A 24,631-nucleotide genomic window follows, 5' to 3' on the forward strand; every position below is an offset into this window, starting at 1 on the left:
TAAGCCATTAGACCCTTCGAGCCAGCATTGCCATTCACTGTGATCATGGCTGATCACAATGACAGAAGCAGTTGATCACAGTGGGAAAGACTGTTGGTGTTTTGATTTTCTTTTATTCCTACTTTGTTTTCTGTCCACTAACTGATCTTCAGCCCATGCTAGTATATAACTCAATAATACAGGCATTAAATTTCTTTCTTCTGGAATAGGAAGGTAGTAAATGTGACCCCACTATCTGTGGGAAGCATTCTCGAGTCTATCGAACTTTGAATGGTGACAACCAGTGGTCAGGTGCCGCTCCTGAAGGCTGAGTGACTGGACCGGACTGGACTTTGAAAATGGTGCCAAAACTTGGTGACTCACAGTAGAATATTCTATACTTTGTGCTAATTGGGGAATGTGGTTAGATATGGCAATATTTTACTGGCCAATTCCATTTGCAATTTGGTCATCAAATGAAAGACAAGACAAGCCAAGAGTGTTTTATTGTCGTATGTCCCATATAGAACGATGGAATTCTTACTTGCTGCAGCACAACAGAATATGCAAACATATTATGATATGACAATCGAGAGAGGGAAAAGAAAAGCTCTGTGTGTGTGTGGATGTGTATATATATAATGAATATATGTATATGAATTCTCCACTCTTCACATTCTGCCACCACCGTTGCATGGTATTGACAACTAGGCCGGTCGGACAAATTCCATGGCCACGCAAACAGGTAGGGGCCTGGTATCTTGCGATGAGTCACTTGCCTCTTGGCTTCCCAGAGCAATTTCTCCATTTAGGTGGTAAGAGATGGAATGCTCTCTATTTCATAACTCATAAGTGATAGGAACAGAATTAGGCTATTTGGCCTATCAAGTCTGCTCTGCCATTCAATCAAGGCTGATCTATCTCTCCCTCCTAACTCCATTCTCCTGCCTTCTCCCCATATCCCCAGACACCCGTACTAATCAAGAATATATCTATCTCTGCCTTAAAATTATCCATTAACGGCCTCCACATCCTGCTGTGGCAAATAATTCTACAAATTCACCACCCTCTGACTAAATACATTTCTCCTCATCTTCATGAAGGAACATCCCTTAATTCTGAGGTTATGACCTTGGGTCCTAGACTCTTCCACTAGTGGAAACATCCTCTCCCCATTCTCTCTATCCACGCCTGGTGATGTCTGGTCCAAACAATAGGAGATCTCCACATTATCCAGGCCAAATGCTCTGCTTATTTGTCACTCCATACATGATTGTAAGCACTTACTCCCCTAACCATGTGGTGCACAACAGCTCGACTGAATACTGTCTTTGCCAAAACTCAGGTTTTTTCAGCAGTAATCATAACACTCTTATATCTCCCTCCCTGTAAGATCAAGGGCAACAGATGCATGGGACCACTGTCACCTCACAGTCGTGCATCATTTTTGTCGTTCTTCATCCCTGGCTCCAAATCGTGTAGGTGCTGAGCAGGCATTTGTTGGTCATTCCATGCCCATGAACTGCTGAAGATAAGCAAGTGATACTCATTGCTTAACATTTTCAAGAAGAATTAATGTTGGTGAATAAATGCTACTCTTCCAACAACAGGCCGGCACAGTGGTAGAGTTGCTGCCTTACAGCCCTAGAGACCCGGGTTCAATCCTACAAGTGCTGTCTGTACGTAGTTCATACGTTCTCCCTGTGATCGCGTGGGTTTTCCCCAGATGCTCCGATTTCATCCCACATTCCAAAGATACATGCGTTTTTAAATTAATTGGCTTTGGTAAAATTGTAAATTGTCCCTAGTGTGTAGGATAGTGTTAGTGTGCGGTGATCGCTGGTCGGCTCCCACTTTCTATAATGTTTGAGACACAGCAATGACATGTAAATGAAAGTAGTCATGTTTAGTATTTTGTTGCATATCCTTTGCATGCAATGACTGCTTGAAGACTGTGATTCATGGACATCACCAGCTGCTTGGTGTCTTCTCTGGTGATGCTCTGCCAGGCCTGTATTGCAGCCATCTTTAGCTTATGCTTGTTTTGGGGGCTAGTCCCTTTCAGGTTTAATCTTCAGCGTATAAAAGGTACGCTCAATTGGGGTCAGATCGGGTGATTGACGGCCACTCAAGAATTGACCATTTTTTAGCTTCCTTTGTTGCTTTAGTAGTAGGTTTGGGATCATTGTCTTGCTGTAGAATGAACTGCCGGCTAATGAGTTTTGAAGCATTTATTATTTATTGAGCTGATAGGATGTGTCTATACACTTCAAAATTCATTATGCTACCACCCTCAGCAGTTGTTCCATCAATGACGATAAATGAGCCAGTACCTTCAGCAGCCATACATGCCCAGGCCATAACAGAGGACAGGCTAGATGCAGGAAGATTGCTCCCGATGTTGGGGAAGTCCAGGACAAGGGGTCACAGCTTAAGGATAAGGGGGAAATCCTTTAAAACCGAGATGAGAAGAACTTTTTTTACACAGAGAGTGGTGAATCTCTGGAACTCTCTGCTGCAGAGGGTGGTCGAGGCCAGTTCATTGGCTATATTTAAGAGGGAGTTAGATGTGGCCCTTGTGGCTAAGGGGATCAGAGGGTATGGAGAGAAGGCAGGTACGGGATACTGAGTTGGATGATCAGCCATGATCATATTGAATGGCGGTGCAGGCTCGAAGGGCCGAATGGCCTACTCCTGCACCTAATTTCTATGTTTCTATGTTTCTACCCTCACCACTGTGTTTCACAAATGAGGTGGTATGCTTTGGATCTTGGGCAGTTCCTTCTATCCTACATACTTTGGTCTTGCCATCACTCTGATATGTTAATCTTCGTCTCATCTGTCCACAAGACCTTTTCCCAGAACTGTGGTTGCTCTTTTAAGTACTTCTTGGCAAACTGTAACCTGGCCATCGTATTTCTGCAGCTAAACAGTGGTTTGCATCTTGCAGTGTAGCCTCTGTATTTCTGTTCATGAAGTCTTCTGCAGACAGTGGTCATTGACAAACCCACACCTGACTCCTGTAGAGTGCTTCTGATCTATCGGACAGATGTTTGTGGATTTTTCTTTGTTATAGAGATAATTCTTCAGTCATCAGCTGTGGAGGTCTTCCTTGGCCTGCCAGTCCCTTTGCGATTAGTAAGCTCACCAGTGCTCACTTTCTTCTTAATGATGTTGATTTTGGTAAGCCTAAGGTTTGTCTGATGTCTCTAACAGTTTTATTCTTGTTTCTCAGTCCCATAATGGCTTCTTTGACTTTCATTGGCGCAAGTTTGGTCCTCATGTTGATAAACAGCAATAAAAGTTTCCAAAGGTGATGGAAAGACTGGGGGAAAGACTAGGTGCTGAGAGCTCTCTTATACCTGCTTGAAGGAGGCATTTAAACACACCTGAGCAATTATAAACGCTTGTGAAGCCATGTATCCCAAACATGATGGTGCCTGAAATGGGGGGACTATGTATAAACACAGCTGTAATTTCTACATGGTGAAACCAAAATGTGTAATAATGGCCTTTAATAAAATCTGACACTTTAACCACATGCAATTTTTTAATTACAAATCTCAAATTGTGGAGTACAGAGGCAAATAAATAAATGATGGGTCTTTATCCCAAACATTGTGGAGGGCACTGTATATTGAAGTAATATTTTGGTCTATGATGGCTAAAGCTTTCATCAAAGGGGCCATCCTTGTTTTGAATCCGGGTCCGATATAGCCCAAATGATTGAATCATTTCTGTAGCGATGGCTCATGATGTTGTATCACGTGACCACGAGGATTTCAAAGAGGAAGTGGATTGTCTTTGACCTTTTATTTAATTCTGTCTTCCAAACGCTGTGCCTTAGTCAAACACACCTGCTATCTAACAGTCATAAAGAGCAAATGAAAGCCTTTTTAGTTGTGGCTCAGTCTTATGATCTCAGGTGGTGGTTAAAGACCGTACTATGTTTTTCAAAGGAAAGTGGCAAATTTCACGTGGTGTTCTGGACAAATATTTTCCTGCCTTGGATGTTCTTTGTTGATTATCACCTCGTGTTCATGGCATTTGCTGTGCTCAAACTGACCGCAGCAGTTCTCCAGTTTCTACACTGAGTGACGTTCAAAGATATTTTAATGGCAGTTAAACATTTTGGCACGTTAAAAGGCAAAAACAAAATTGAGTCTGCTTATTCTACCTCAATAGTTTCTACGGGCAGGTGGGTCAAGAACAAATGGTGGTTGTTGGCAGAGGATCCAAAGGCACAATAGAAACCCCATGTTGTGCATTGACTTGTTGTGATCTGATATTTACTGTCTAAAATAGTGTCGACACAGTTTCATTCATAAGTTTCAAAATGAAATGGGATATTCCCTGGAAGAAGGAAAAATGGCTGCGTCTGGGTGAAAAGTGAAAAAATGACTGCATGATTCATTGAAGAAGGGCCAAGAGTTTTATTGTCAAATGGCCCAGACAGAAGAATGAAATTCTTACTTGCAGCAACACAACAGAATATGTAAAAATAGTACTCTGTAAAACAATTTAATAATCAACAAAAAGTTCTGTGTGCATGTATATGTATATATATTGTGCAAAAAGACAAAACCAATGCTCTCCGTCCATGTAGTTCAGAGCTTATTTAGAGGTTGTAGTGTTTAATCATCAGATGGCTGTAGGGAAGAAGCTGTTCCTGAACCTGGATGTTACAGTTTCCAGGCTCCGATATCTTCTTCCCGATGGCAAGAGTGAAATGAGTACGTGGCCAGGGTGGCGTGAGTCTCTGATGATGCTGGCTGCCTTTTTGAGGCCTTTAATGGTGAGGAGGTCAGTACTCGTGATGGACTGGGCAGTCTTCACTTTTGGTAGTTGTCTTCGGACCTGGGTGTTTGAAGTTGCCGAACCTGAGTGTGATGCAACTAGTCAATATGTTCTCTACTTTACACCTGTTCAAGAGAGTCCTCTTCAGAGCTGCCAACTCTCACGCATTGAGCGTGAGAATCGCGCATTTTCCCAATTCTCACGCTCTCACGCTGATCACAAATTTCTCACGCTCTGTCGTGAGAAATTCTGTGATGAACGAGAATTTCAAACCTAATATCAACTGCTTGCGTCACACACCTCCAAACCATGTCCCCATGCAAACTTACATTGAAAGACACGGACCACCGGGCAGTGAATGAGTGTCACCCAGCGCAGCAAGTAAGACCATGTTCTGCTTCCGGCAACAGTCGGAATTTAAGGATTTGCGGGAAGCGGCTGACATGAGCGAGGCCAGAGAGGTACATGGGCCGCAGAACCAGGGAGGCTGCAGACCCCCCCCCCCCCCCCCACCACTTTTTTGGCTAGACATGTTCAATGTCTCCGGCTTTGGACGAGGAGCTGCTGTGCTCTGAGCAACCTGGTCGTGGGTGTTGGAGAGCCGGGGTGGAGGGAGGGATGGAAGCAGAAGCAGTGACGGGGGCAAATGCGGACGGGGAGCCGGGGCTGGCGAGTGTTTGCCGGGCTGGCGAGTCGCTCGCTGCAGCTTCGGCCACGGAGCAGCCTCAGTGCAAGAGTCCCGAGCCGTCGGAGGCGTCGGAAGCATTGCGCCACTGCCGTGACTGTCTGTGCGCCCAATTCGCCCTGGTGACCAGCATGGACCAGGCTGCAGCTCGGTGCATCCTGGAGGACAACCAGTGGCAGCTGGAAGTAGGTACCAAGCACTGGGTAGAAGCAGTGGAAGATAGTGGCCTTCAAATGGGGGTGGTTGGAGAAAGCATCCTGCTTGCCGGCTAGATTTACACTTACTGTAACTGCAGGAAAAATGTTCCCAATGTTGGGGGAGTTCAGAACCAGGGGTCACAGTTTAAGAATAAGGGGTAGGCCATTTAGGACCGAGATGAGGGCAAACTTTTTTCACCCAGAGAGTTGTGAATCTGTGGAATTATATTAATTGAACACGTAGATGAACATCCTCAAGGAGTGTAATCAGATGGAAACTGATTCAGATGCGATGTTTAAGAGCTTGTTCAAAGAAGAAAGGGGCATATTTTAAAGGAGTGACAAAGATACTTGAAGGGGAATGTGTGAGGAGGTTATTATTTGTCTTTAGTTTTAGCTTGAACCAGGACATCTGAAGATTCAGTTTAATATAGTAATTGTGCTGATACTGACTCCAACCAACTACGTAATGGAGATTTTATTTTTCTGATGCTATATAAACTTCACATGGATTTCAATCACTTCAATGTAAAATTAATTGGGAATGGGGAGCATTGGGACAAAAATCTGCCTTCGGTACATATTAACTGTAATATAATAATGTATGCATGTTGGTAGGTGCCATCAAAGCAAAGATGTGTTTATCATTGTTGTGTTATAAATACATCAGAAAATATTATGTACTCTCAGGATCACATTTAATAGAATATTATTGCTTAAATATATATATTGTTATTGGACTTTGCATTTCGGAAAAGTCCCAGCTGAGAGGAAGACCGCAAAATACTGAAAATATTGGGGGTGAAAATGACTTCAGGACAGTTTAGGAAAATGAAGGAAATGGTAACAGAATACTTATACAGCTGAGTGAATATAATTTTATGGATGAGAAATTGTGTTCAACCAATTGATGACTTCTTTGACAAAGTAACTAGCATATTAGATAACTGAACCCTATGGATGTAGCAAATGTTGTTATACAATGAAGTGCCCCATAAAAGACTACCACATTAGATAAGCACCTGTGGACTTGAATGCAATAGGTTAAGTCCAGGGGGTCAGATATGGGGCTTTATGTGTTGGCCAGATATATTGTCAATGCAGAGGGGCTAGCAGCAAGGACAAGTGTGCATCCAGAGTCAAGGTTTGGAATATTACTGGGTGTGCAGTCAAAGCTGGGACAATGGGAGTGTTCAGCACTGGGAACCTAAGCAGGTAAGCAGCTATGATCAGGGTAAAATAGGGGGCCAGGTGTAAGGCTGGACTCGGGGTCAGGAATGAGAGAAGGTGTGCAACTGGAGCCAAGGTCAGGAGTAGTACCAGGTGTGCAGTGAGAGCCAGGTTGGTCAACATGGGCCAAGTGTTTGATTATAATCTGATTTCCATACATGAATACACTAAGATCATTCATGTGCTGCACCTGTTGATCAGAGCCTGGCTCTACTGTGGAGTGTAATTAGGAATGTAATTTAGCCTAACCTTATAGCTAATCCAATTTAAAGCATAAGTATTGCATTCAAGTGTAAGTTAAAAGACTCGCTACGGTATGCACCAGATTGCACAATTTCAAGCTGAAAAATGCAAAAGCTTCGTAGCCTCCCTCCACCCCCTGTCGCTACACTCCCTCGGGCTTGGTCTCTTGCAATTTCTCACTCCCAACTCTCACCCAACGTTGGCAGCCCTGCCTCTTTGACATACCAAATTTCCGCAAAACTTCTCAGAAAGTGGAGGTATTAATGGTATTTCTTTATGATTCTTCAACTTCAGATTGGGTGCTATGATGGTGTAAAGTGTTTTCAAATCTATCATGGGGGAGAAGGCAGGAGAATGGGGTTGAGAATGGAAGATAGATCACCCATTATTGAATTGCGGTGTAAACTCAACGGGTCAATGGCCTAATTCTGCTCTTACCAGTACCGGTGAGGATTTATGTAACACCTAGTGTTTGGGACCTGGTCAGGTAATGACATGAATGTCCAAGTCATTAGGTGATGGGCAAGAGGTCAGAACCTGAGGCTTTGAGGGCTCATGGAACAGAGGTAGGGGTGAGTTATGGTTGGGTGGAGTGCAGGGGGGGGGGGGGGGGGGGGGCTAGGGTTAGAATTTTCAACAGCACAAGGAGCCATTGTGGGTTATAAGGTCGTGATATGTGATAAGAGTAGAATTAGGCAATTCAGCCCATATGTCCACTCCGCCATTCAATCATGGCTGATCTATCTATCCCTACTAACCCCATTCACATGCCTTCTCCACATGACCTCTGACACCCGTACTAATCAAGATTCACCACCCTTTGAGTAGAGAAATTTCTCCTCATCTCTTTCCTAAAAGAATGTCCTTTAATTCTGAGGCTCTGACCTCTAGTTCGAGACACTCCCAGTCGTAGGGTCATAGAGTATGAAGATGGACACAAAAAACTGGAGTAACTCAGCGGGTCAGACTAAAGGAATGGGTGACGTTTGGGGTCTGAGGAAGAGTCTCGACCCGAAACATCACCTATTCCTATTCTCCAGAGATGCTGTCTGACCCACTGAGTCACTCCAGCTTTTTGTGCCTATCTTCGGTTTTAACCAGCATCTGCAGTAAAGTATGAGGTGTGTATAAGGAATGGGAGGGGAGGTGGGTTGGTGACGGGGGATGGGTGGTGGCGGAAGGTTGAGCCGTGGTGGAGGTTGATCACTTCCTCGTACATTTCAGGACCTAAATGCTTGCGTACAGTAATCTCTTTGTCTAATCTAACTGCAGATATCCCTTCTCCTGCCTCCCTCCAAGCTGGGACGAGATCTCGCCTGCTTTTACCAGCATTTATTGTTGTCCTGTGTCACAAAGCCCCTGTGGGTCTCCAATGCTGAACGATGGCCGGAGCTTAGCAGTGTTGTACAGGGAAGGCATAGTGTAGTACACAGCCTCCTCCCCCACTGTAATCCTCCTAAACGGAACAGAAATGGGTTAAGGAGATCAGGGAAAGACTTTAATGAAGGATATGTTTTTGTGTCACACAAGGTGAACTGCACCTTCTGCAGCTTAAGTAACGCCCTTCATTGTGGTTTTCTGTGGCTGTGAATGGGGAGGAGGTTCGGGGATTAGAATTTTGAATTTGACAGCAGGAGCCAATGTTTGCTGCTGAGAACAGTGATGCTAGAGTAGTTCAGAGTAACGTGCGTGATGAATGGTCTGGGACGAGGGTGTGCTGCTGGCCAGGTATGGGATGCAAGTTGAACTTGTGTAGGAAGGAACTGCAGATGCTGGTTTACACCAAAGATAGACAGGAAATGGTGGAGTCACTCAGTGGAGGGACAGGCAGCAATTCTGGAGAGAAGGAATGGGTGACATTTCAGGTTGAGACCCTTCGTCAGACTGCCGGTCGAGGGAAATGAGAGATATAGTGATGTAGAGAGATGAAATGCTGGAGTAACTCAGCGGGCCAGATAGCACCTCTGGAGAGAAGGAATGGGTGATGCTCTTCTTCTGATGAAGGGTCTCTGATGAAGTTAAACTTGTCAGAGTCAAGGCAGTGTAGCCTGGGGTCCCACTTTAGAGATTCCAGCGCATAATCCAGGCTGACACTCTGGTGAGTTTTATAGAACCATAGAGTGATACAGAGGGAAACAGGCCCTTCGGCACAACTTGCCCACACCGGCCAACATGCCCCACCTACACTAGTCCCATCTGCCTGCATTTTGCCCCATATCCCTCTAAATCTGACCTTTCAATGTGCTGATCTAAATGTTTCTTAAGCGTTACCTGCCTCAACTACCTCCTCTGGCACCTTGTTCATGCATCCACCATCCTTTGTGTGAAAAGGATACCACTCAGATTCCTATTAAATCTTTCCCCTCTCAGTTTTAGTTTTAGAGGTACAGTGCCAAAACAGGCCCACCGAGTCCATGCCGACCAGCGATCCCCGTACACTAGCATTATCCCACGCACTAGGGACAATTTACAATTTTTACCAAAGCCAATCAAACAGAACTTGAAATGAACTTTCTGTTTTAGGAAACGTTTAAATATATATACATTTAGCCTAGTATTGGTACAAACCTGCACGTCTTTGGAATGTGGGATGAAACCGGAGCACCCGTGGAAAACCCACATGGTCACGGGAAGAATGTACAAACTCTGTACAGACAGCACCCGTAGTCAGGATCAAATCCGGGCCTCTGGCATTGTAAGGCAGGAACTCTACCACTGCGCCACCGTGCCGCCCCTTAGTTGGCGGAGTACTTGAATGTTGGAGGGACCATCTCGAGAGATGACTATCTCCACACAGCACCCCTCAACACACGCAGGGTTTGATTAGAAGAAGAACAAGGATGGTTACCCCCGTGTCTTGTCAAGATAGTTATCCCTTGATCAACGGTACTTAAATAGATGATGCAGTCATTATCATGCTTTCAAGTATGGGATCTTGTGGAGCCCAAATTAGCAGGAACATTTCCTATGTAGCAACAGTAACTATCCTTCAAAAATACTTTGTTGGAGTCCAGGATAGTACAAGGCGTGATTTATATATGCATGCCTTTTCTGATGATGTGCTATAAATGGAGGTTTAGCATTGGTTATTGTGTTCATGGGTTGATTTGACTGGGGTGAAGATGCAGCAGTCTGTTCCTGGGCACTCCAATCACCAATGGATCTAATCATGAAACTAGCTTGTGAACCTTTGCCTATTAAGCCAGGTCTTTTTTGCAGTGTGCTCGTAAGCTTTAAGAGAATGACAAATTCTACTTTTCTTTCCTTCTCGTCTCCTCCAGAATCTCCCAGGACTTCTTCCACCTCTTCCTTGAGCAGCCATGACAGGATGTCCACGGTCACCATCTCCACCAGCTCCACATCAGTCAACACAGACTGCTCTGACTACGAGCGCCCAGCCAGTGCCAGCTCCTTGGGTTCCCTGCAGGATTTCCGTGCCCCCTTGGAGACCATGGCCCAGGCGGGCATTGACATAGGCGTGGAGCTGGCACCGCCCCCACGGATGGCCAAGGCCGAGCGGGAACGCAACAACAACAACAACTTGGCGGAGCGGGCGAACATCAACTTCCGTCAACACCCCATGTCCCCCATCGCAACCAGGGCCATGGCCCCCAATCCCAAACTGTCGTACGTGGACAGGGTGGTGATGGAAATAATCGAGACCGAGCGAATGTATGTTCAGGATCTGAGGAGCATCATTGAGGTGGGTAAATTATGTTGCACCATTTCTACTTATGGTATAAACCCCACAGAGCAGGAGGCAAATTGAGGTCACTTGCAAATAAAATGCAACAGCAAACCAGAGATGCTTTACAAGATGTGAATAATGTTGTCATTAAGAAAGGCTAGAAGTTGAGGCAACAGCCATGGAGAACAAAGTAGTGATAATATTTCCAGTCAACAACCTCTCACCAGAACTGTCTTTGTATTCCATTGAAAAGTACTTGACCTGGAACCTCAACACTGCTCCCGTCTCCATGGACGCTGCCTGTCCGAATAGTTCCAGTTATTATTCTGCAATTCTGCCATCCTTGTTTTGCATATGGGTTGGGCTGGCATTGATAAAGATAAACTTTCAGGTGGTCTGGGAAGTTCTCAAGAGTGAGACCCATTGGACTGCTCCTTGAATGAGATGGGCGGCTGTGCTGGGCAAGTGACCGCTTGCTGTGCTTTAATCTAGATGAACTGCTGGATGATGGAAGGATTAGTTTACAGTGAGAAATATGATTCCTCGGTCAGGTTTGTTTTGTTATGATTCGCGGATTGCAAGATATCCCTTCAGCAGACAGAGGCATTTTTTCTGAAGGAAGGAACTGTAGATGCTGATTTACACCGAAGATTTACAATCATAGGTGACATTTCAGATTGAGAGTCTGAAGAAGGGTCTCGACCTGAAATGTCACCTATTCCTTTTCTCCAAAGATGCCGCCTGACCCGCTGAATTACTCCAGCATTTTGTTACAGGGGGTTACAGGGTTTCCTTTATTGTCATTCAGACCGAAGTCTGAACGAAATTTCGTGCCTGCAGTCATACATACTGGCTTGTGTCTATCATAGGCATTTTTCTGTTGGCTACTGTTAACCCTCGACCTTGTTTCCTCTGGGACATCTTCCAGACCCCTCACTGGGGCCACATGCGATCCCTGGTGGTGGACTTTCTACCCTGCACCCGACTCTAATCACACACAGCCTTCGAATGCTCCTTTGCAGCGCTACCAATGACTGAGGCTGTTTGCTCAGTGCCCTGAGTACGTTTCAGCTGACTTCATCCATTTTGGACAAGCTCCTCGGAGTGAAACGGGGACAATCAATGGATTCAGTACCAGACAGGGGAGTGACGGTAACACATGAGCATTGCGCCACCATCACCGTGGCGCAGTGGTGGAGTTGCTGCCTTATAGCTAATGCAGCGCTGGATAACCGGGTTCAATCCCGACTACGGGTGCTGCCTGTACGGAGTTTGTACGTTCTCCCCGTGCTCTGCGTGGGTTTTCTCCGAGATCTTCGGTTTCTTCCCACGCTCCAAAGACGTACAGGTTTGTAGGTTAATTGGCTTGGTAAATGTAGAAATTGTCCCAAGTGGGTGTAGGATAGTGTTAATGTGTGGGGATCGCTGGTCGGCGTGGACCCAGTGGACCGAAGTGGCCTGTTTCCGCACTGTACCTCTAAACTCTATACTCGATCTGTAAATTTCCCTATTATTGCTTACCATCCTGTGACAGAATGCAGGATGTTCGTTGAGCCGATGATAGATTTGTGTAGGAAAGAACTGCAGTCGATGCTGGTTTAAATCGAAGGAGGCACAAAATGCTGGAGTAACTCAGCGGGACGGGCAGCATCTCTGGAGAGATGGAATGGGTGACGTTTCGGGTCGAGAGCCGCCTTCAGTCTGAAGAAGGGTGTTGACCTGAAACATCACCCATTCCATCTCTCCAGAGATGCTGCCTAGCCCACTGAGTTACTCCAGCAATTGTTCTATCGAAAGAAGATAATTCTTGTTCTCCTTGCCCAGTGGTGGAATGTTGTGCTACAGTGGCTGGTGATACACAAAGCTATGGTCTACCTTCTCTCCAGCATATTAGTACTGATTCATAACAGATAGCCGCCCCACTCCACCCATACAACTCCAGGGCATTGATCACATTTAAACTGCAATCTATTATTCTGTCGAAGAGCACACGTGACTCCTGTTCAAACTCGTTAACGTTGAATGATTATTTCATTCAAAACGTGGGTGTGGTATTGGCTGGAGACTAGAACCCAGATTTGATTATGGAAAAACAATTGAGGTCTTGCAGACATTGTTAGAGCTAAATTTGATTGCCTCAAGAATGTAGGATTTAGTTGTGATGTAGGATTTAGTTTAATCCTTTTGATTAAAAATGTTTACAGATGCCAGGTTTGTGTTGCTTTGTTTAGTTTGGAGATACAGCGCGGAAACAGGCCCTTTGGCCCACCGAGGCCGCGCTGATCAGTATCCCAGCACATTAACACTATCCTACACACACTAGACGCAGCAGCCATGTCAGCAGCGCGTCAGTTTTCTCAACCTTTTTTAATTTTTTTAATTTTTAGTATGTTTTAAAGTATGTATTTAATGTTCCTTTGTGGGTTTTGGTGTGGGGGGTGGTGGGGGGGGGTAAGGGGGAAACCGCTTCGGTCGCCTCCTCCATGGAGAGGCGAGTTTTTCCAGGTCGCCTCCCCCGTGGCCTAACATCAAGGATCGGCGCGGCCTTTCCCGGAGACACGCCCGGGGCTTCAGCAGCGGGCGCAGCGTGGACTCTCGTTGTGGAGCGGGTGAGCCCTCGCTGGGGCTCGCTGGAGGGGAGCGCTCCGTTTCGCTGACCCGGGGCTGCCGGCGTCTACAGCCCGGGATCCCTCATGGGGGACCCGGGGGAAGAAGAAGCCATCACTGCCGGCCCGCGGCCAACTTCTACCGAGGATCCGGCATGGACTCACCATCACCCCTAGAGAGGAGCTTCGACTGCCGGCCCTGCAGTCTACGGTGCTTCTGGCTGCGGCAGAGTCTTTAAATCTCGACCGATCGGCCTACACCATCTTAAAGCCGCGGTCTCCGGTGAGGAAGAGCCGATCCTGGACTGACTCTGGACTCTGGTCCTGTCCACGGGGTGGAAATGGAGGAGGACTGGCCAAATTTTGTGCCTTCCACCACAGTGATGATTGCTGTGGTGGATGTTTGTGTTACAGTTTTATTGTGGTTGTGTGTTCTTTATTATTGTACTTCTGCTGACAACCCAAATTTCCACCGACCCTGGTTGTGTGGCAATAAATGATATCTATCTATCTAGGGACAATTTATACTTATACCGACTATACAGATCTAAGTTAATTAATCTACAAACCTGTACGTCTTTGGAATGTGAGAGGAAACCGAAGATCTCGGAGAAAACTCACGCGGTCACGGGCAGACAGCACCCGTAGTCGGAAGCGAACCCGGGTCTCTGGCGCTTAAGCGCTGTAAGGCAGGAACTCTACCGCTGCGCCACCGTGCTGCCCTATTGGAGTGACCCGATCAGTGCCTCGTGTACCGTTCATTCCAATAAGCACAAACTTCCAATAAGTTGTACACTTAACAACACCAAGAAGTGTGTCACTCATTCCAATGAGTATTGTGATGTTTTAGTTCCAGTCAATGCAGACCCACATTGATTCATGTAAGCTTGCATCACTGCTGAGGTTGTGCATTGTGAATGCAGCAGCAACAGAAGCAGCAGCATGCTTTTGTGCAGGGAATAAACCCGAGCTAGATAGTTACCCCAAGTATGGAGAGAGTGGTTGCTAAGTCTTCGTGGAGAAGGTTTTGCTCCTTTGAGTCAGGAACCCCAGACACTGGCTCTGAAGACAGCAGTGATGTTCAATGATAGGAGTCAATCCCCAATGACCTGGATACTGGGAAGTGAGAAGTTTAATAACTTAGTTTAGTTTAGCGATACAGCGCAGAAACAGGCCTTTCGGCCCACCGAATCTGTACCGACCAGCGATCCCCACACACTAACTTTATCCTACTCACACTGAGGACAATTTACAATTATACCAATTATACGATTTAAACCAACATCTGCAGTTCTTTCCTTTACAATTATACCAAACCAAGAAAACCAACGTGGTCACGGGGAGAACGTACAAACTCAGACAAGCACCCATAATTGGGATCGAATCCGAGTGTCTGGTGCTGTAAGGCAGCAACTCTACCACTGCGCCACCGTGACGCTCAGCACGATGTATTGATTCTTGGGGTCAGTGATTGCATCCTCAAATGCCACCTCTCACCAGATGGCAAAAATGGGATCGAGATATGCCTTCACTGCATTATGCTGATAGCTGGTTCCTGAGCATGCGTGTGGTTATTTTGTGGACTGCCATTTTGTTTTTGTGATCTGCCATTTTGGGGAACAATCGGAACTTGCATTGGCCAGGAATTGTTCTTTTTTGCCACCTGTAAACAGTCCATTCAGCATCTTGATGCTTTTGGCTGTTCTGCAATATGTAGTAAATGACACTTGTGTTGCAATGGGGAGGTAGAACAGATGTGGTCAGACCAAACTATTTAGAAAAGTAATCAAAGCTAAACATACACACTCCCTAACTGTGAAAACAACTTGCATAACTTACCTCTTGTATCGCTCATTAGTCTCTGTCTCGGTGAGAGAGCATTAACCACCAGAGTTTCACACCCTTGCGATGTGTAACTTTCAATTCACCATTGCAAACATCCCAAGATCTTGCAATACCATAGGGTGCAGTGCATGTTTCCAACAGCTTACTGTGAAACTTATAAAATCCTCCCATGGACAAGCTGCCTGTTATAAACTGTGTGTATATATGCAGCAGGGATGGTGGGAAACCTCCACACTCTTAATGCATTGTCCTTTACCATTCATTCCCATTGTGTAAATCCCAAGTAGTTTGAACAAACTTCAAGATGTCTAATGTCTGTGTTAAGATTCCTAATGGACTAAATCCATTCCTGTTTTTTTTTTCCAATATCTAGAAAGATAAAATAGGTATGTACAGCAAGAAGCTCCATATGCATACACAATAGTTGTAGACCCTCCACTAAACTTTAGTTCAACTACTCATTGCTGGTTCCTGCGATGAGACTTTTAGTTTAGTTTATTGTCATATGTACCAAGGTACAGTGAGTGACAAGCTCTCGTGTGCTAACCAATAAGTTGAGAGACTATTATTTGTCTGCCTTTGCGTGATCTATGAGTGAGGCCATATGGGGAAAACTGTAGGATTGATGGTTTTCTGTGACTAAACGATCACTGAAACTGTAATCAAAGAATATGTGATCTCAATGCAAGTTATTTCCTTGCCTTCGGGACAACTTGGACTGGTCTGTGGCCCATAAAGTTGCTTTAAAAGGCAGTCACTTTGTAACTTACACAATGCAACAATTTGTACACGTCTGGATCCCACCCCATCCCATCATTACCACCAACTACACGCAATGCCGTCTGGGGATGTTGTTCAGCTCCTCATGAGGCGTTGACATTTCTTCTCTGAAATAGTGCCGTTGAATGTTTTGCCTCATTTTGTCCAGGAGGTGAGGTCTTGGTTTAACATCTGCACCACAATGGCATAGCTAATCGGGCTGATGCCTCGCAGCGCCAGAGATCCAGGTTCAATGCCGACTTCAGATGCTGCCTGTGTGGAGTTTGCACGTTCTCCTTGTGACCTTGTGGGTTTCCTCCAGGCACCCCATGGCGGAGATTGAGAGATGTTTGATTAGTACGGGTGTCAGGGGTTATGGGGAGAAGGTAGGAGCATGAGATTGCGAGGGAAAGATAGATCAGCCTTGATGGAATGCAAGAGTAGATTCGATAGGCTGAATGGCCTAATTCTGCTCCTATAACCCAAGGTTGCTTCCTAGCTGGTATTGAACCAGGGAGTGACCAAGCAGACTGAAACATTGTTCCATCTATATTAGGAGCTCACATACCCAAGTGAAAACTGGAACCTGTCCCCCATGGAGTTAATGCTTTACAGTGCCAGAGACCCGGGTTTAATCATGATTAAGGGTGCTGTCTGTACAGTGTTGAACATTCACCCCGTGACCTGTGCGTTTTATCTCCGGGAAGATCCGGCTTCCTCCCACACTCCAAAGACATACAGGTTTGCAGGCTAATTGTCTTGGTATAAATGTAACGTCCCTAGTGTGTGTAGGATAGTGTTAGTGTGCGGGAATTGCTGGCCAACATGGACTCAGTGGGCAGAAAGGCTTGTTTCTGCACTGTATCTTGAAACTGAAGAAGCTGTGGTTTATGTTGTGTAGTGTTCAAGAGCTTGTTGGTTGCCGGGAAGAAGCTGCTTGTGAATCTGTGGAGGTGACGGTTTTCAGGCTCCTGTACCTACTCCCTTATTGTGGTCGCGAGATGAGAGCGTGGCTGGGGTGGGGTGGGTCTGATGGTATTGGCTGCCTTTTTCAGGCAGTGCTTCCTATGGGCCTTTTTACTGGTGGGGAGGTCAGTACTTATGATGGGCTGGGCAATGTCCACCTCTCTCTTTCGTCTCCTTCCTGTTCGTTCCAACATTCGAGTTGCTGAACTAGGCCATGACGCAACCAGTCAGTATGCTCTCTACCACACATGTCGAGGTTTAATAGAGTATTCATCGAAATACCAAAGGCAGAAGAGGCATTAATGAGCTTGCTTTGTTGTTGCAAAGATCAACCAGAACAGATCCTCGGCTAGATGCAAGCCCAAGGAGTTGAAGCTGTTAACTCTCTCCACCACCGTCCCATCGGTGAAGATGGGTTTATGGATCTCTGGCTTCTCCCTCCTGAAGTTAACAATAAATTCCTTGGTCTTAAGCAAAACCCAAAGTACTGGAGGAAGTCATTGGATTAGGCCACATCTCGAGTGGGGTGGAGGTGCAATGGTTAGGACCCTTTCTTCAGACTCAAAGTTGCCTGTCCATTCCATCCACAGATGCTGCCTGACCCGCTGAGTTCCTCCAACACTTTTAGAATTTTCTCAGTATTCCAGCATTTGTAGTTCCTTGTGAGCTCCTTGGTCTTCTTGATAATGTTGGGGAGTTAAGGGGCTGTCCCACTTGGGCAACCGAATTGGCGAGTTTAGAAGAGTATAGGAGAGTTTGAAAAAATGACATGTTGGAGACCTCCTTCGACTATGTGGAAGACCAGCTTCGTCTAGCTACGACTAACTTCGGGGAAAATTGGACACCGAATAGTGGAGAGTGAAGCCGATCTCCTTCGACCTCCCTTCAACTATGATGAAGACTATCTGTGACTACCTTTGATTACCTTCGACTCCCCTTGATTGCCTTCATGACGACCTACTACGACTAAACCTACGAGTAAAAATAAGTATCGATTTGTTCCAATGCGACCTTTTTTTACTCGCGGGCATTTTTTAACATATTGAAAAAAACGCCGCAACCTAGCTGAGGCCGCGAGTATGCGGAGACCACTCTCGAGCATGAAGGAGAGTTGCGAAGACCTCCTACGACCTTGTGTCGACCATGCTGCGTGTATGAGTCGAGGGCAAACTCGCCAGATTAGGTCGCCCAAGTGGGACGGCCCCTTTAGACTGTTTTGGCACCATTCAGTCAGATGATCCATTTCCCTCCTGTACTCCAGCTCATCATTACCTGTCATTCGTCCAACAACAGTGGCATTGTTGCCGGATTTAACCTCGTCTCTGCCAAGATCTTGTTTCTAGGCCAAGGATGACTTGACTAAGTCAAAACTAAGCCAAAACAAGTGTACTCGGGGGTGGCACTGAAATGTAAATATTCTGACCCGAGTGTACTCGGGGGAGGCACTGAACAGGTTAAACAGTCATGTTTACACAGTCATGGGTATAGAGGCGACACAGTCGTGGGTATAGAGACGGTGGGGCAGGGGACTGAGCACACAGCTTTGAGATGCACCTGTGTTGATGGTCTTTGAGGTTAATGTGCTGTTGTCAATTCGTACTTATTATGGTTTGCCGATGAGGAAGTCGCTGATAACTTTGAAGGGGATGACGGTGTTGAACGCCTAGTTGTAGTCTATGAACAACAGCCTGACGTACATGTTCTTATTGTCCAAGTGGTCCAGTGCAGAATGGAGGGCCAGCAGCATCACATCCCCTGTTAATCTGTTGTGGAATAAGGCAAAGGTATTTTCCTTTCCTTTATCATAGCATACTCCAATCTAATCTTTGCAATCAAGTCAGACAGAATGGGTTCCTTCAATTTTGCATTAAATTATTTGTAAGCAGTGCAGATGCTCGGTGGAACTGCTTTTTGTTACATTGCGTCAGGCAGATTAATTTGCTTTGGGAGGCAGCCGTGCAAAGATCAGACTGGGATTGCCCTTTGAACCTTGCTGAAACAAAGGCTTCATTTTACCAAGCACGGAGAAGGCAACGAGAAGCTTTAATGGAATTACAAAATGTGCGGGACCGCAGTTCTTTGTAGTGGCTGCAGGAGTTTAGATTGTTGTCTTGGGCACGTACGGCACTGAGGGAAGATTTAAAAGCAGTGTTCAAAATTATGAGTGGTAGTTGAGGGAGAAACAGCCTCTATTTCTTGAGGATCATCAGAATCGGCCGATTTGAGAAACTTAATTTAAAAAAAAAATATGAGGATGAAAGATTTTTTAATTGCGTAGAGTTGTGATCTGGGATCTAAAAAGATTAATTGATTAAAAGAGACAGCATGGAAACAAGCCCTTCGGCCTATCGAGGCCATGCTGGCCGCCGACCATCCGTTCACACGAGTTCTGTTATTGATGCTGATTCATTAGAAGCGAGTTTAGTTTGAGTGTTTAGTTTCTTGCCAAATGTAACGAGGTAGAGTGGAAAGCTTTTGTTGCGTGCAAACCAGTCAGCGGAAAGACGATACATGATTGCAGTCAAACCATCCACAGTGTACAGATTCATGTTAAATAGATAATATGAATAACGTTTAGAGCAAGATAAAGCCAGTAAAGTCCATTCAAAGATAGACTGAGGGTTGGAAAGGGAATGGGATTATACAAGTTCAAGTGGTAACAGGGCACTGAACAGACAGCATGGAAAAATGAATTGATTGAATAACTGTATCAGAAACAGTAAATGGTGAAACATGTTCAGCAGGTCAAGCGGTATCAGGGAAAGAGAAACCAAGTGAATGGTTCAGCTTGAAGAGCCTCTGCCAGAAGTGAAACCTGAACTGTTTCTCATCTTGCAGATGCTGCTTGATCGTCTGAGTATTTCCGACCTCCAGTGACTGCTGTATTTTTGATATTCGTTGAATGGGACTGCTAGTAGCTGGCAGGACTGCTTGGCTTCCTGTCTGTGCTGCTGCATTCTGGGGAAGCTTCCTGCTTTTTCTGGTGCATGACTATCGTACCTGCGTCAGATGTAATGTTTATGCTCCTTGAAGCCCACAGACAAGCATGGAAAACCGGCAGATTCACCTTCAGATAGCCTTGAGCAAATGCAATCTGGAGATGATGTTTTTCAGCTGTATTGTTATCATATCATATTCATCGTTGTGTAGACGTGTTGTAAACCAGGACTCCTATCCCACCCATATAGTGGAAAGTCTGGCGATGGGGGGGGGGGGAAGAACCCTTGCATCTTCTGTAGAACTTGTCCATTGGAGTCAACCTCTCCTGACAAATCTGATTGTGAAACCATTTTACATTTCCGTGCACATTTGCCATGGTGACACCTTTCCACCGAACCCGCACGCTGAAGTAACTTCCTCATGTAGTAACTTCCTAAATGTCGGAGTAACTCAGCAGATCAGACAGCATCTCTGGAGAACATGGGTAGGTGATGTTTCGGGTCGGCACCCTTCTTCAGTCAGAAGAACGTCGTCTATCCATGTTCTCCAGAGATGCTGCCTGACCTGCAGAGTTACGCCAGCACTTTGTAGCCTTTTGTGTAAACCAGCATCTGCAGTTCCTTGATTTCTACACTTCCTCCCTGGTAATTGCTTTCCAATTTGCGTCAACTTTACTCCAACTCATTTCCTGTTACCAACAAAATAATGCTGACAGCACTTGTGGAGAAATACATTTGTTTCTGTTTTTCTGTCCACAGACGCTGCCTGACCTACTGATTATTTCCAGATTTAGATCAGTTTAGATTAGAGATACAGCGTGGAAATAGGCCCTTCGATCTACTGAATCCGCGCCGACCAGCGATCCCTGCACACTAACACTATCCTTCACACTAGGGACAATTTACAATTTTTACTGAAGCCAATTGATCTACAAACCTGTACATCTTAGGACTGTGGGACCAAAACAAGAGCACCCGGAGAAAACCCAGTTTAGAGATACAGTGTAGAAATGGCCCGTCAGCCCAATGAGTCCACGCTGACCAGAGATTTTCCCCGTACACTAGTTCTATCCTACACACTAAGGACAATTTACAGAAGCCCATTAACCTACAAACCTGCACATCTTTGGAATGTGGAAGGAAACTAGAGCACCCGGAGAAAACCCACGTGGTCATGGGGAGAATGTACTAACTCTGTACAGACAGCACCCATAGTCAGGATCTACCCTAGGTCTCGAGGCACTGTAAGGCAGCAACACTACTGCTAGGGTTGCCAACTTTCTCACTCCCAAATAAGGTACTAAAGGTCAAAATAAGGGATATATTTCCGACGGCAATTCGTTGATCGTCTCAGCCGTGGCTGGGTGAATGATAGGTTGGCCCGGGTGCTGGACTGCACACAAGCCCAGCCGGCGGGCCAGTTGAGGAGTTTTGACCCGCGTGACGTCACGTGCAAAGTCCGACACCCCATCTAACTCATGAACCGATGATCGGCCATGAGTAGGAGGGGTGGTGGTGTCGGCAGTAAGAGAAGGTCCGAAGGTCAGACAGCTGGCTGGGCTGCCGACCGACGGGGCCACGGGCGAGGCGCTGCTGCAGCACTCCACGGGCTGCACTACGTCGGGACGGGTGAGGCCGACCCGACAATCCCCTCGACCCGAGTAGTACCAGTCAAATACGGGACAAGGGCGGCCCCGTATGGGACAAACCAATTTAGCCCAATATACAGGATGTCCCGGCTAATATGGGAAAGTTGGCAACCATAACTACCGCTGTTGTAAATGGGTGACGTTTCATCTTGAGACCCTTCTTCAGATTGGGTGTCAGACTGAGTATGAAGAATGGTCTTGATCGTAAACGTCCCCCATTCCTTCTATCCAGAGATGTTTGTCCATCCTTGCGAATATGTTCCGCACCCTCTCTAGTTTGTCTGGAGATGCAGTAAGAATAATCTTTCCCCACAGACTCCAATTCTCATTCCACAGCAGTTGTCCCTGGCAATCGCAAGGCCACTAGCACAGTGAGATTTATTTAAGATGGGGTGAGCTGTGGGTACCTCGTGCACCCTGTGATGTGAAACTGCGACGGGGTGGGGAGGAGCGAGGTGACTGTGGTTGCAGTCAGTTCTGAGTGTCTAACTGCTCCAGACATCGGGGTTTAAACATTAACCCATCTCGGCAGCCGGTGCATGGAGAGAGAGAGAGACAGTGGCGATGTTTCAAAGTACTCTGCTGACGCATTGCATTGGGATGTCTGAGGCTGTGCGGGGCTGTGAATGTCGTAAGGTTATAAGTGATACTTATGAGTAGTACTGAGAAACCACAGCATCCGGTAGGCGGCGCGGCTCTGGCCAGCAGCTGCCTCTGCAGCCTGTCCGCGTTTTTGTTATTTTTTGTCTGTGTTTCTGTGTAGTTTTTGTTATTTTATTTTATGTTGGGGTGTGTGTGTGGGGGGGGGAAACTTTTGAGTCTCTCCCTGCACTGGAGACCCGACCTTTCTTCGTCGGGTCTCAGGTGTCGTTGAGGCCGCAACGAGGAGCGGCCTCCAACGGGAAGAAGCCGGGGACTCTGGTGCCGACTTACCGTTGCCGTCGCGGAGCTGGCCGAGACCGGAGCGGGTGGAGCGGTGGAGGAGCGCTGCCGCTGCCGCTGCTGCTGCTGCTGCTGCTGCTGCCGATGCCGCTGCTGCTGCTGAGTCGGAGGCTGCTGCTGCGGGTCTGCGGACGGCTCGGACGACCCCGCGCGGCTCCCTGGAGGGAGACCGCTTTTTGGGGCTCCTCAACGGCGACTTCCCCCGCCCGAGTTGCGGGGTCGAAGAGCTCCTGGAGCGGGGCCTACACCATTGCCCCGCGCGGCTGGAACGGCCGCGGGACTTTACGAGCGCACACCAGGGGCTCCAACACCAAGACCCGGTGTGCGACCTCGCACCACCCGGCGTGGCTTCAATGGCCGCGGGACAATCGCCATCGCCAGCCGGGGGCTTTGACTTTGACTCTGACATCGGGGGGGGGAGAGTGCAGTGGAGAGATAAGTCTTTTTTGGCCTTCCATCACAGTTATGTGATGGATGTTTATGTTAAATGTAATTATGTTGTGTCTGGGGTCTATTTGTGTGTAATGTATGGCTGCAGAAACGGCATTTCGTTTGGACCTCCAGGGGTCCAAATGACAATTAAATTGACTCTTGACTCTCTTGACTCTTGATAGGAGTAGAATTAGGCCATTTAGCCCATTAAGTCTACTCCGCCATTCAATCATGGCTGATCTAATTCTCCCTCCTAACACCATTCTCCTGCCTTCTCCCATGACCTGTACTATTCAAGAATCTATCTGTCTCTGCCTTAAATATATCCACTGACTTGGCCTCCACAGCCTTCTGTGGCAATGAATTCCACAGATTCACTAAATAAATTTCTCCTCATCTCCTTCCTAAAAGAACGTTCTTTAATCCTGACAATACTGAATGCAAATTCTTTCTTGACTCTGGTTAGAGGATCGAGCCTCCCAAGGACATCGCCGTCCAGGAACTGACCGTCTCACCTCTGCACGTGACAATCCTGTGCGTGCCGTGCCTGGGGTTTGCACTGTGAGCCGACCTTCATAAGTCATCAGGTAGAAACTGGGCACGGGTCCCATATCCTGTTTCATTCTAGGCTCTGGCCATGCATGGTGTGTGTCTAATGCTCGAGCAGGTATGTGCCAGTCATACCTCGCTACTGATGCAAGCAAGGGTGACGATGTCCTTCACATGGGTTGTTTACGCAGCGTAAACATGTCCCACACTACGCCTGCCCTTGCCCTTATAGCAGATTGTGCATATAAACATGGCAGGAGCGTGGGTTTTAGCCTCTTGCTCCTCCAGTCCTCGCCTCTCCCATTACTCCTCCACCTCGCCCTGTGCTGAGTTCAGCACGTTCTGCCCTTCCTCTGCCTGCTGCTCCTTTCCCCAATATATCAATGGTGCTTTATTTTTTCACATATGCAACTGCAATGTGAAATTATTTCTGCATATATGACACATGCAGGCTCTGCCATTTTTGGCTCAATTATTCAAAGTCCAGTTGGCCGGGCGCTCGATGTATTGGAACCGATCCCGTGTGCCGACATCCCCCTCCTCTCTCTCCTTGCCCACCCATCTATGTGTCCCTGGGGCACCCCCTGCAGCCGACCGACGAGTAAGATTTACTAGAATGTTGCCTGGGTTTCAGCAACTAAGTTACAGAGAAAGGTTGAACAAGTTAGGGCTTTATTCTTTGGAGCGCAGAAGGTTAAGGAGGGACTTAATAGAGGTTTTTTAAATGATGAGAGGGATAGACAGAGTTGACGTGGAAAAGCTTTTCCCACTGAGAGTAGGGAAGATTCAAACAAGGGGACATGACATGAGAATTAAGGGACTGAAGTTTAGGGGTAACATGAGGGGGAACTTCTTTACTCAGAGAGTGGTAGCTGTGTGGAATGAGCTTCCGGTGAAGGTGGTGGAGGCAGGTTCGTTTTTATCATTTAAAAATAAATTGGATAGTTATATGGATGGGAAGGGAATGGAGGGTTATGGTCTGAGCGCAGGTATATGGGACTAGGGGAGATTATGTGTTCGGCATGGACTAGAAGGGTCGAGATGGCCTGTTTCCGTGCTGTAATTGTTATATGGTTATATTGTTATATGGACCATGAGGAGACTAGAAGCATCAACCCGGTTCAC

General features: G+C 46.6%; 1 protein-coding gene across 1 annotated transcript in view; it reads left to right on the forward strand.

Moving 5' to 3' along the window:
• LOC129700399 (pleckstrin homology domain-containing family G member 3) overlaps nucleotides 1–24,631 on the forward strand; it is a 182,073-nt gene that overhangs the window by 113,106 nt on the left and 44,336 nt on the right. The window contains exon 4 of the mRNA XM_055640847.1: nucleotides 10,413–10,834. Coding sequence (XP_055496822.1) covers nucleotides 10,413–10,834 — 422 coding nt within the window. The remainder of the gene's footprint in view (nucleotides 1–10,412; nucleotides 10,835–24,631) is intronic.

Source organism: Leucoraja erinacea, chromosome 9 (genome assembly GCF_028641065.1).
Source record: "Leucoraja erinacea ecotype New England chromosome 9, Leri_hhj_1, whole genome shotgun sequence".
In the NCBI taxonomy this organism is placed as follows: domain Eukaryota; kingdom Metazoa; phylum Chordata; class Chondrichthyes; order Rajiformes; family Rajidae; genus Leucoraja; species Leucoraja erinaceus.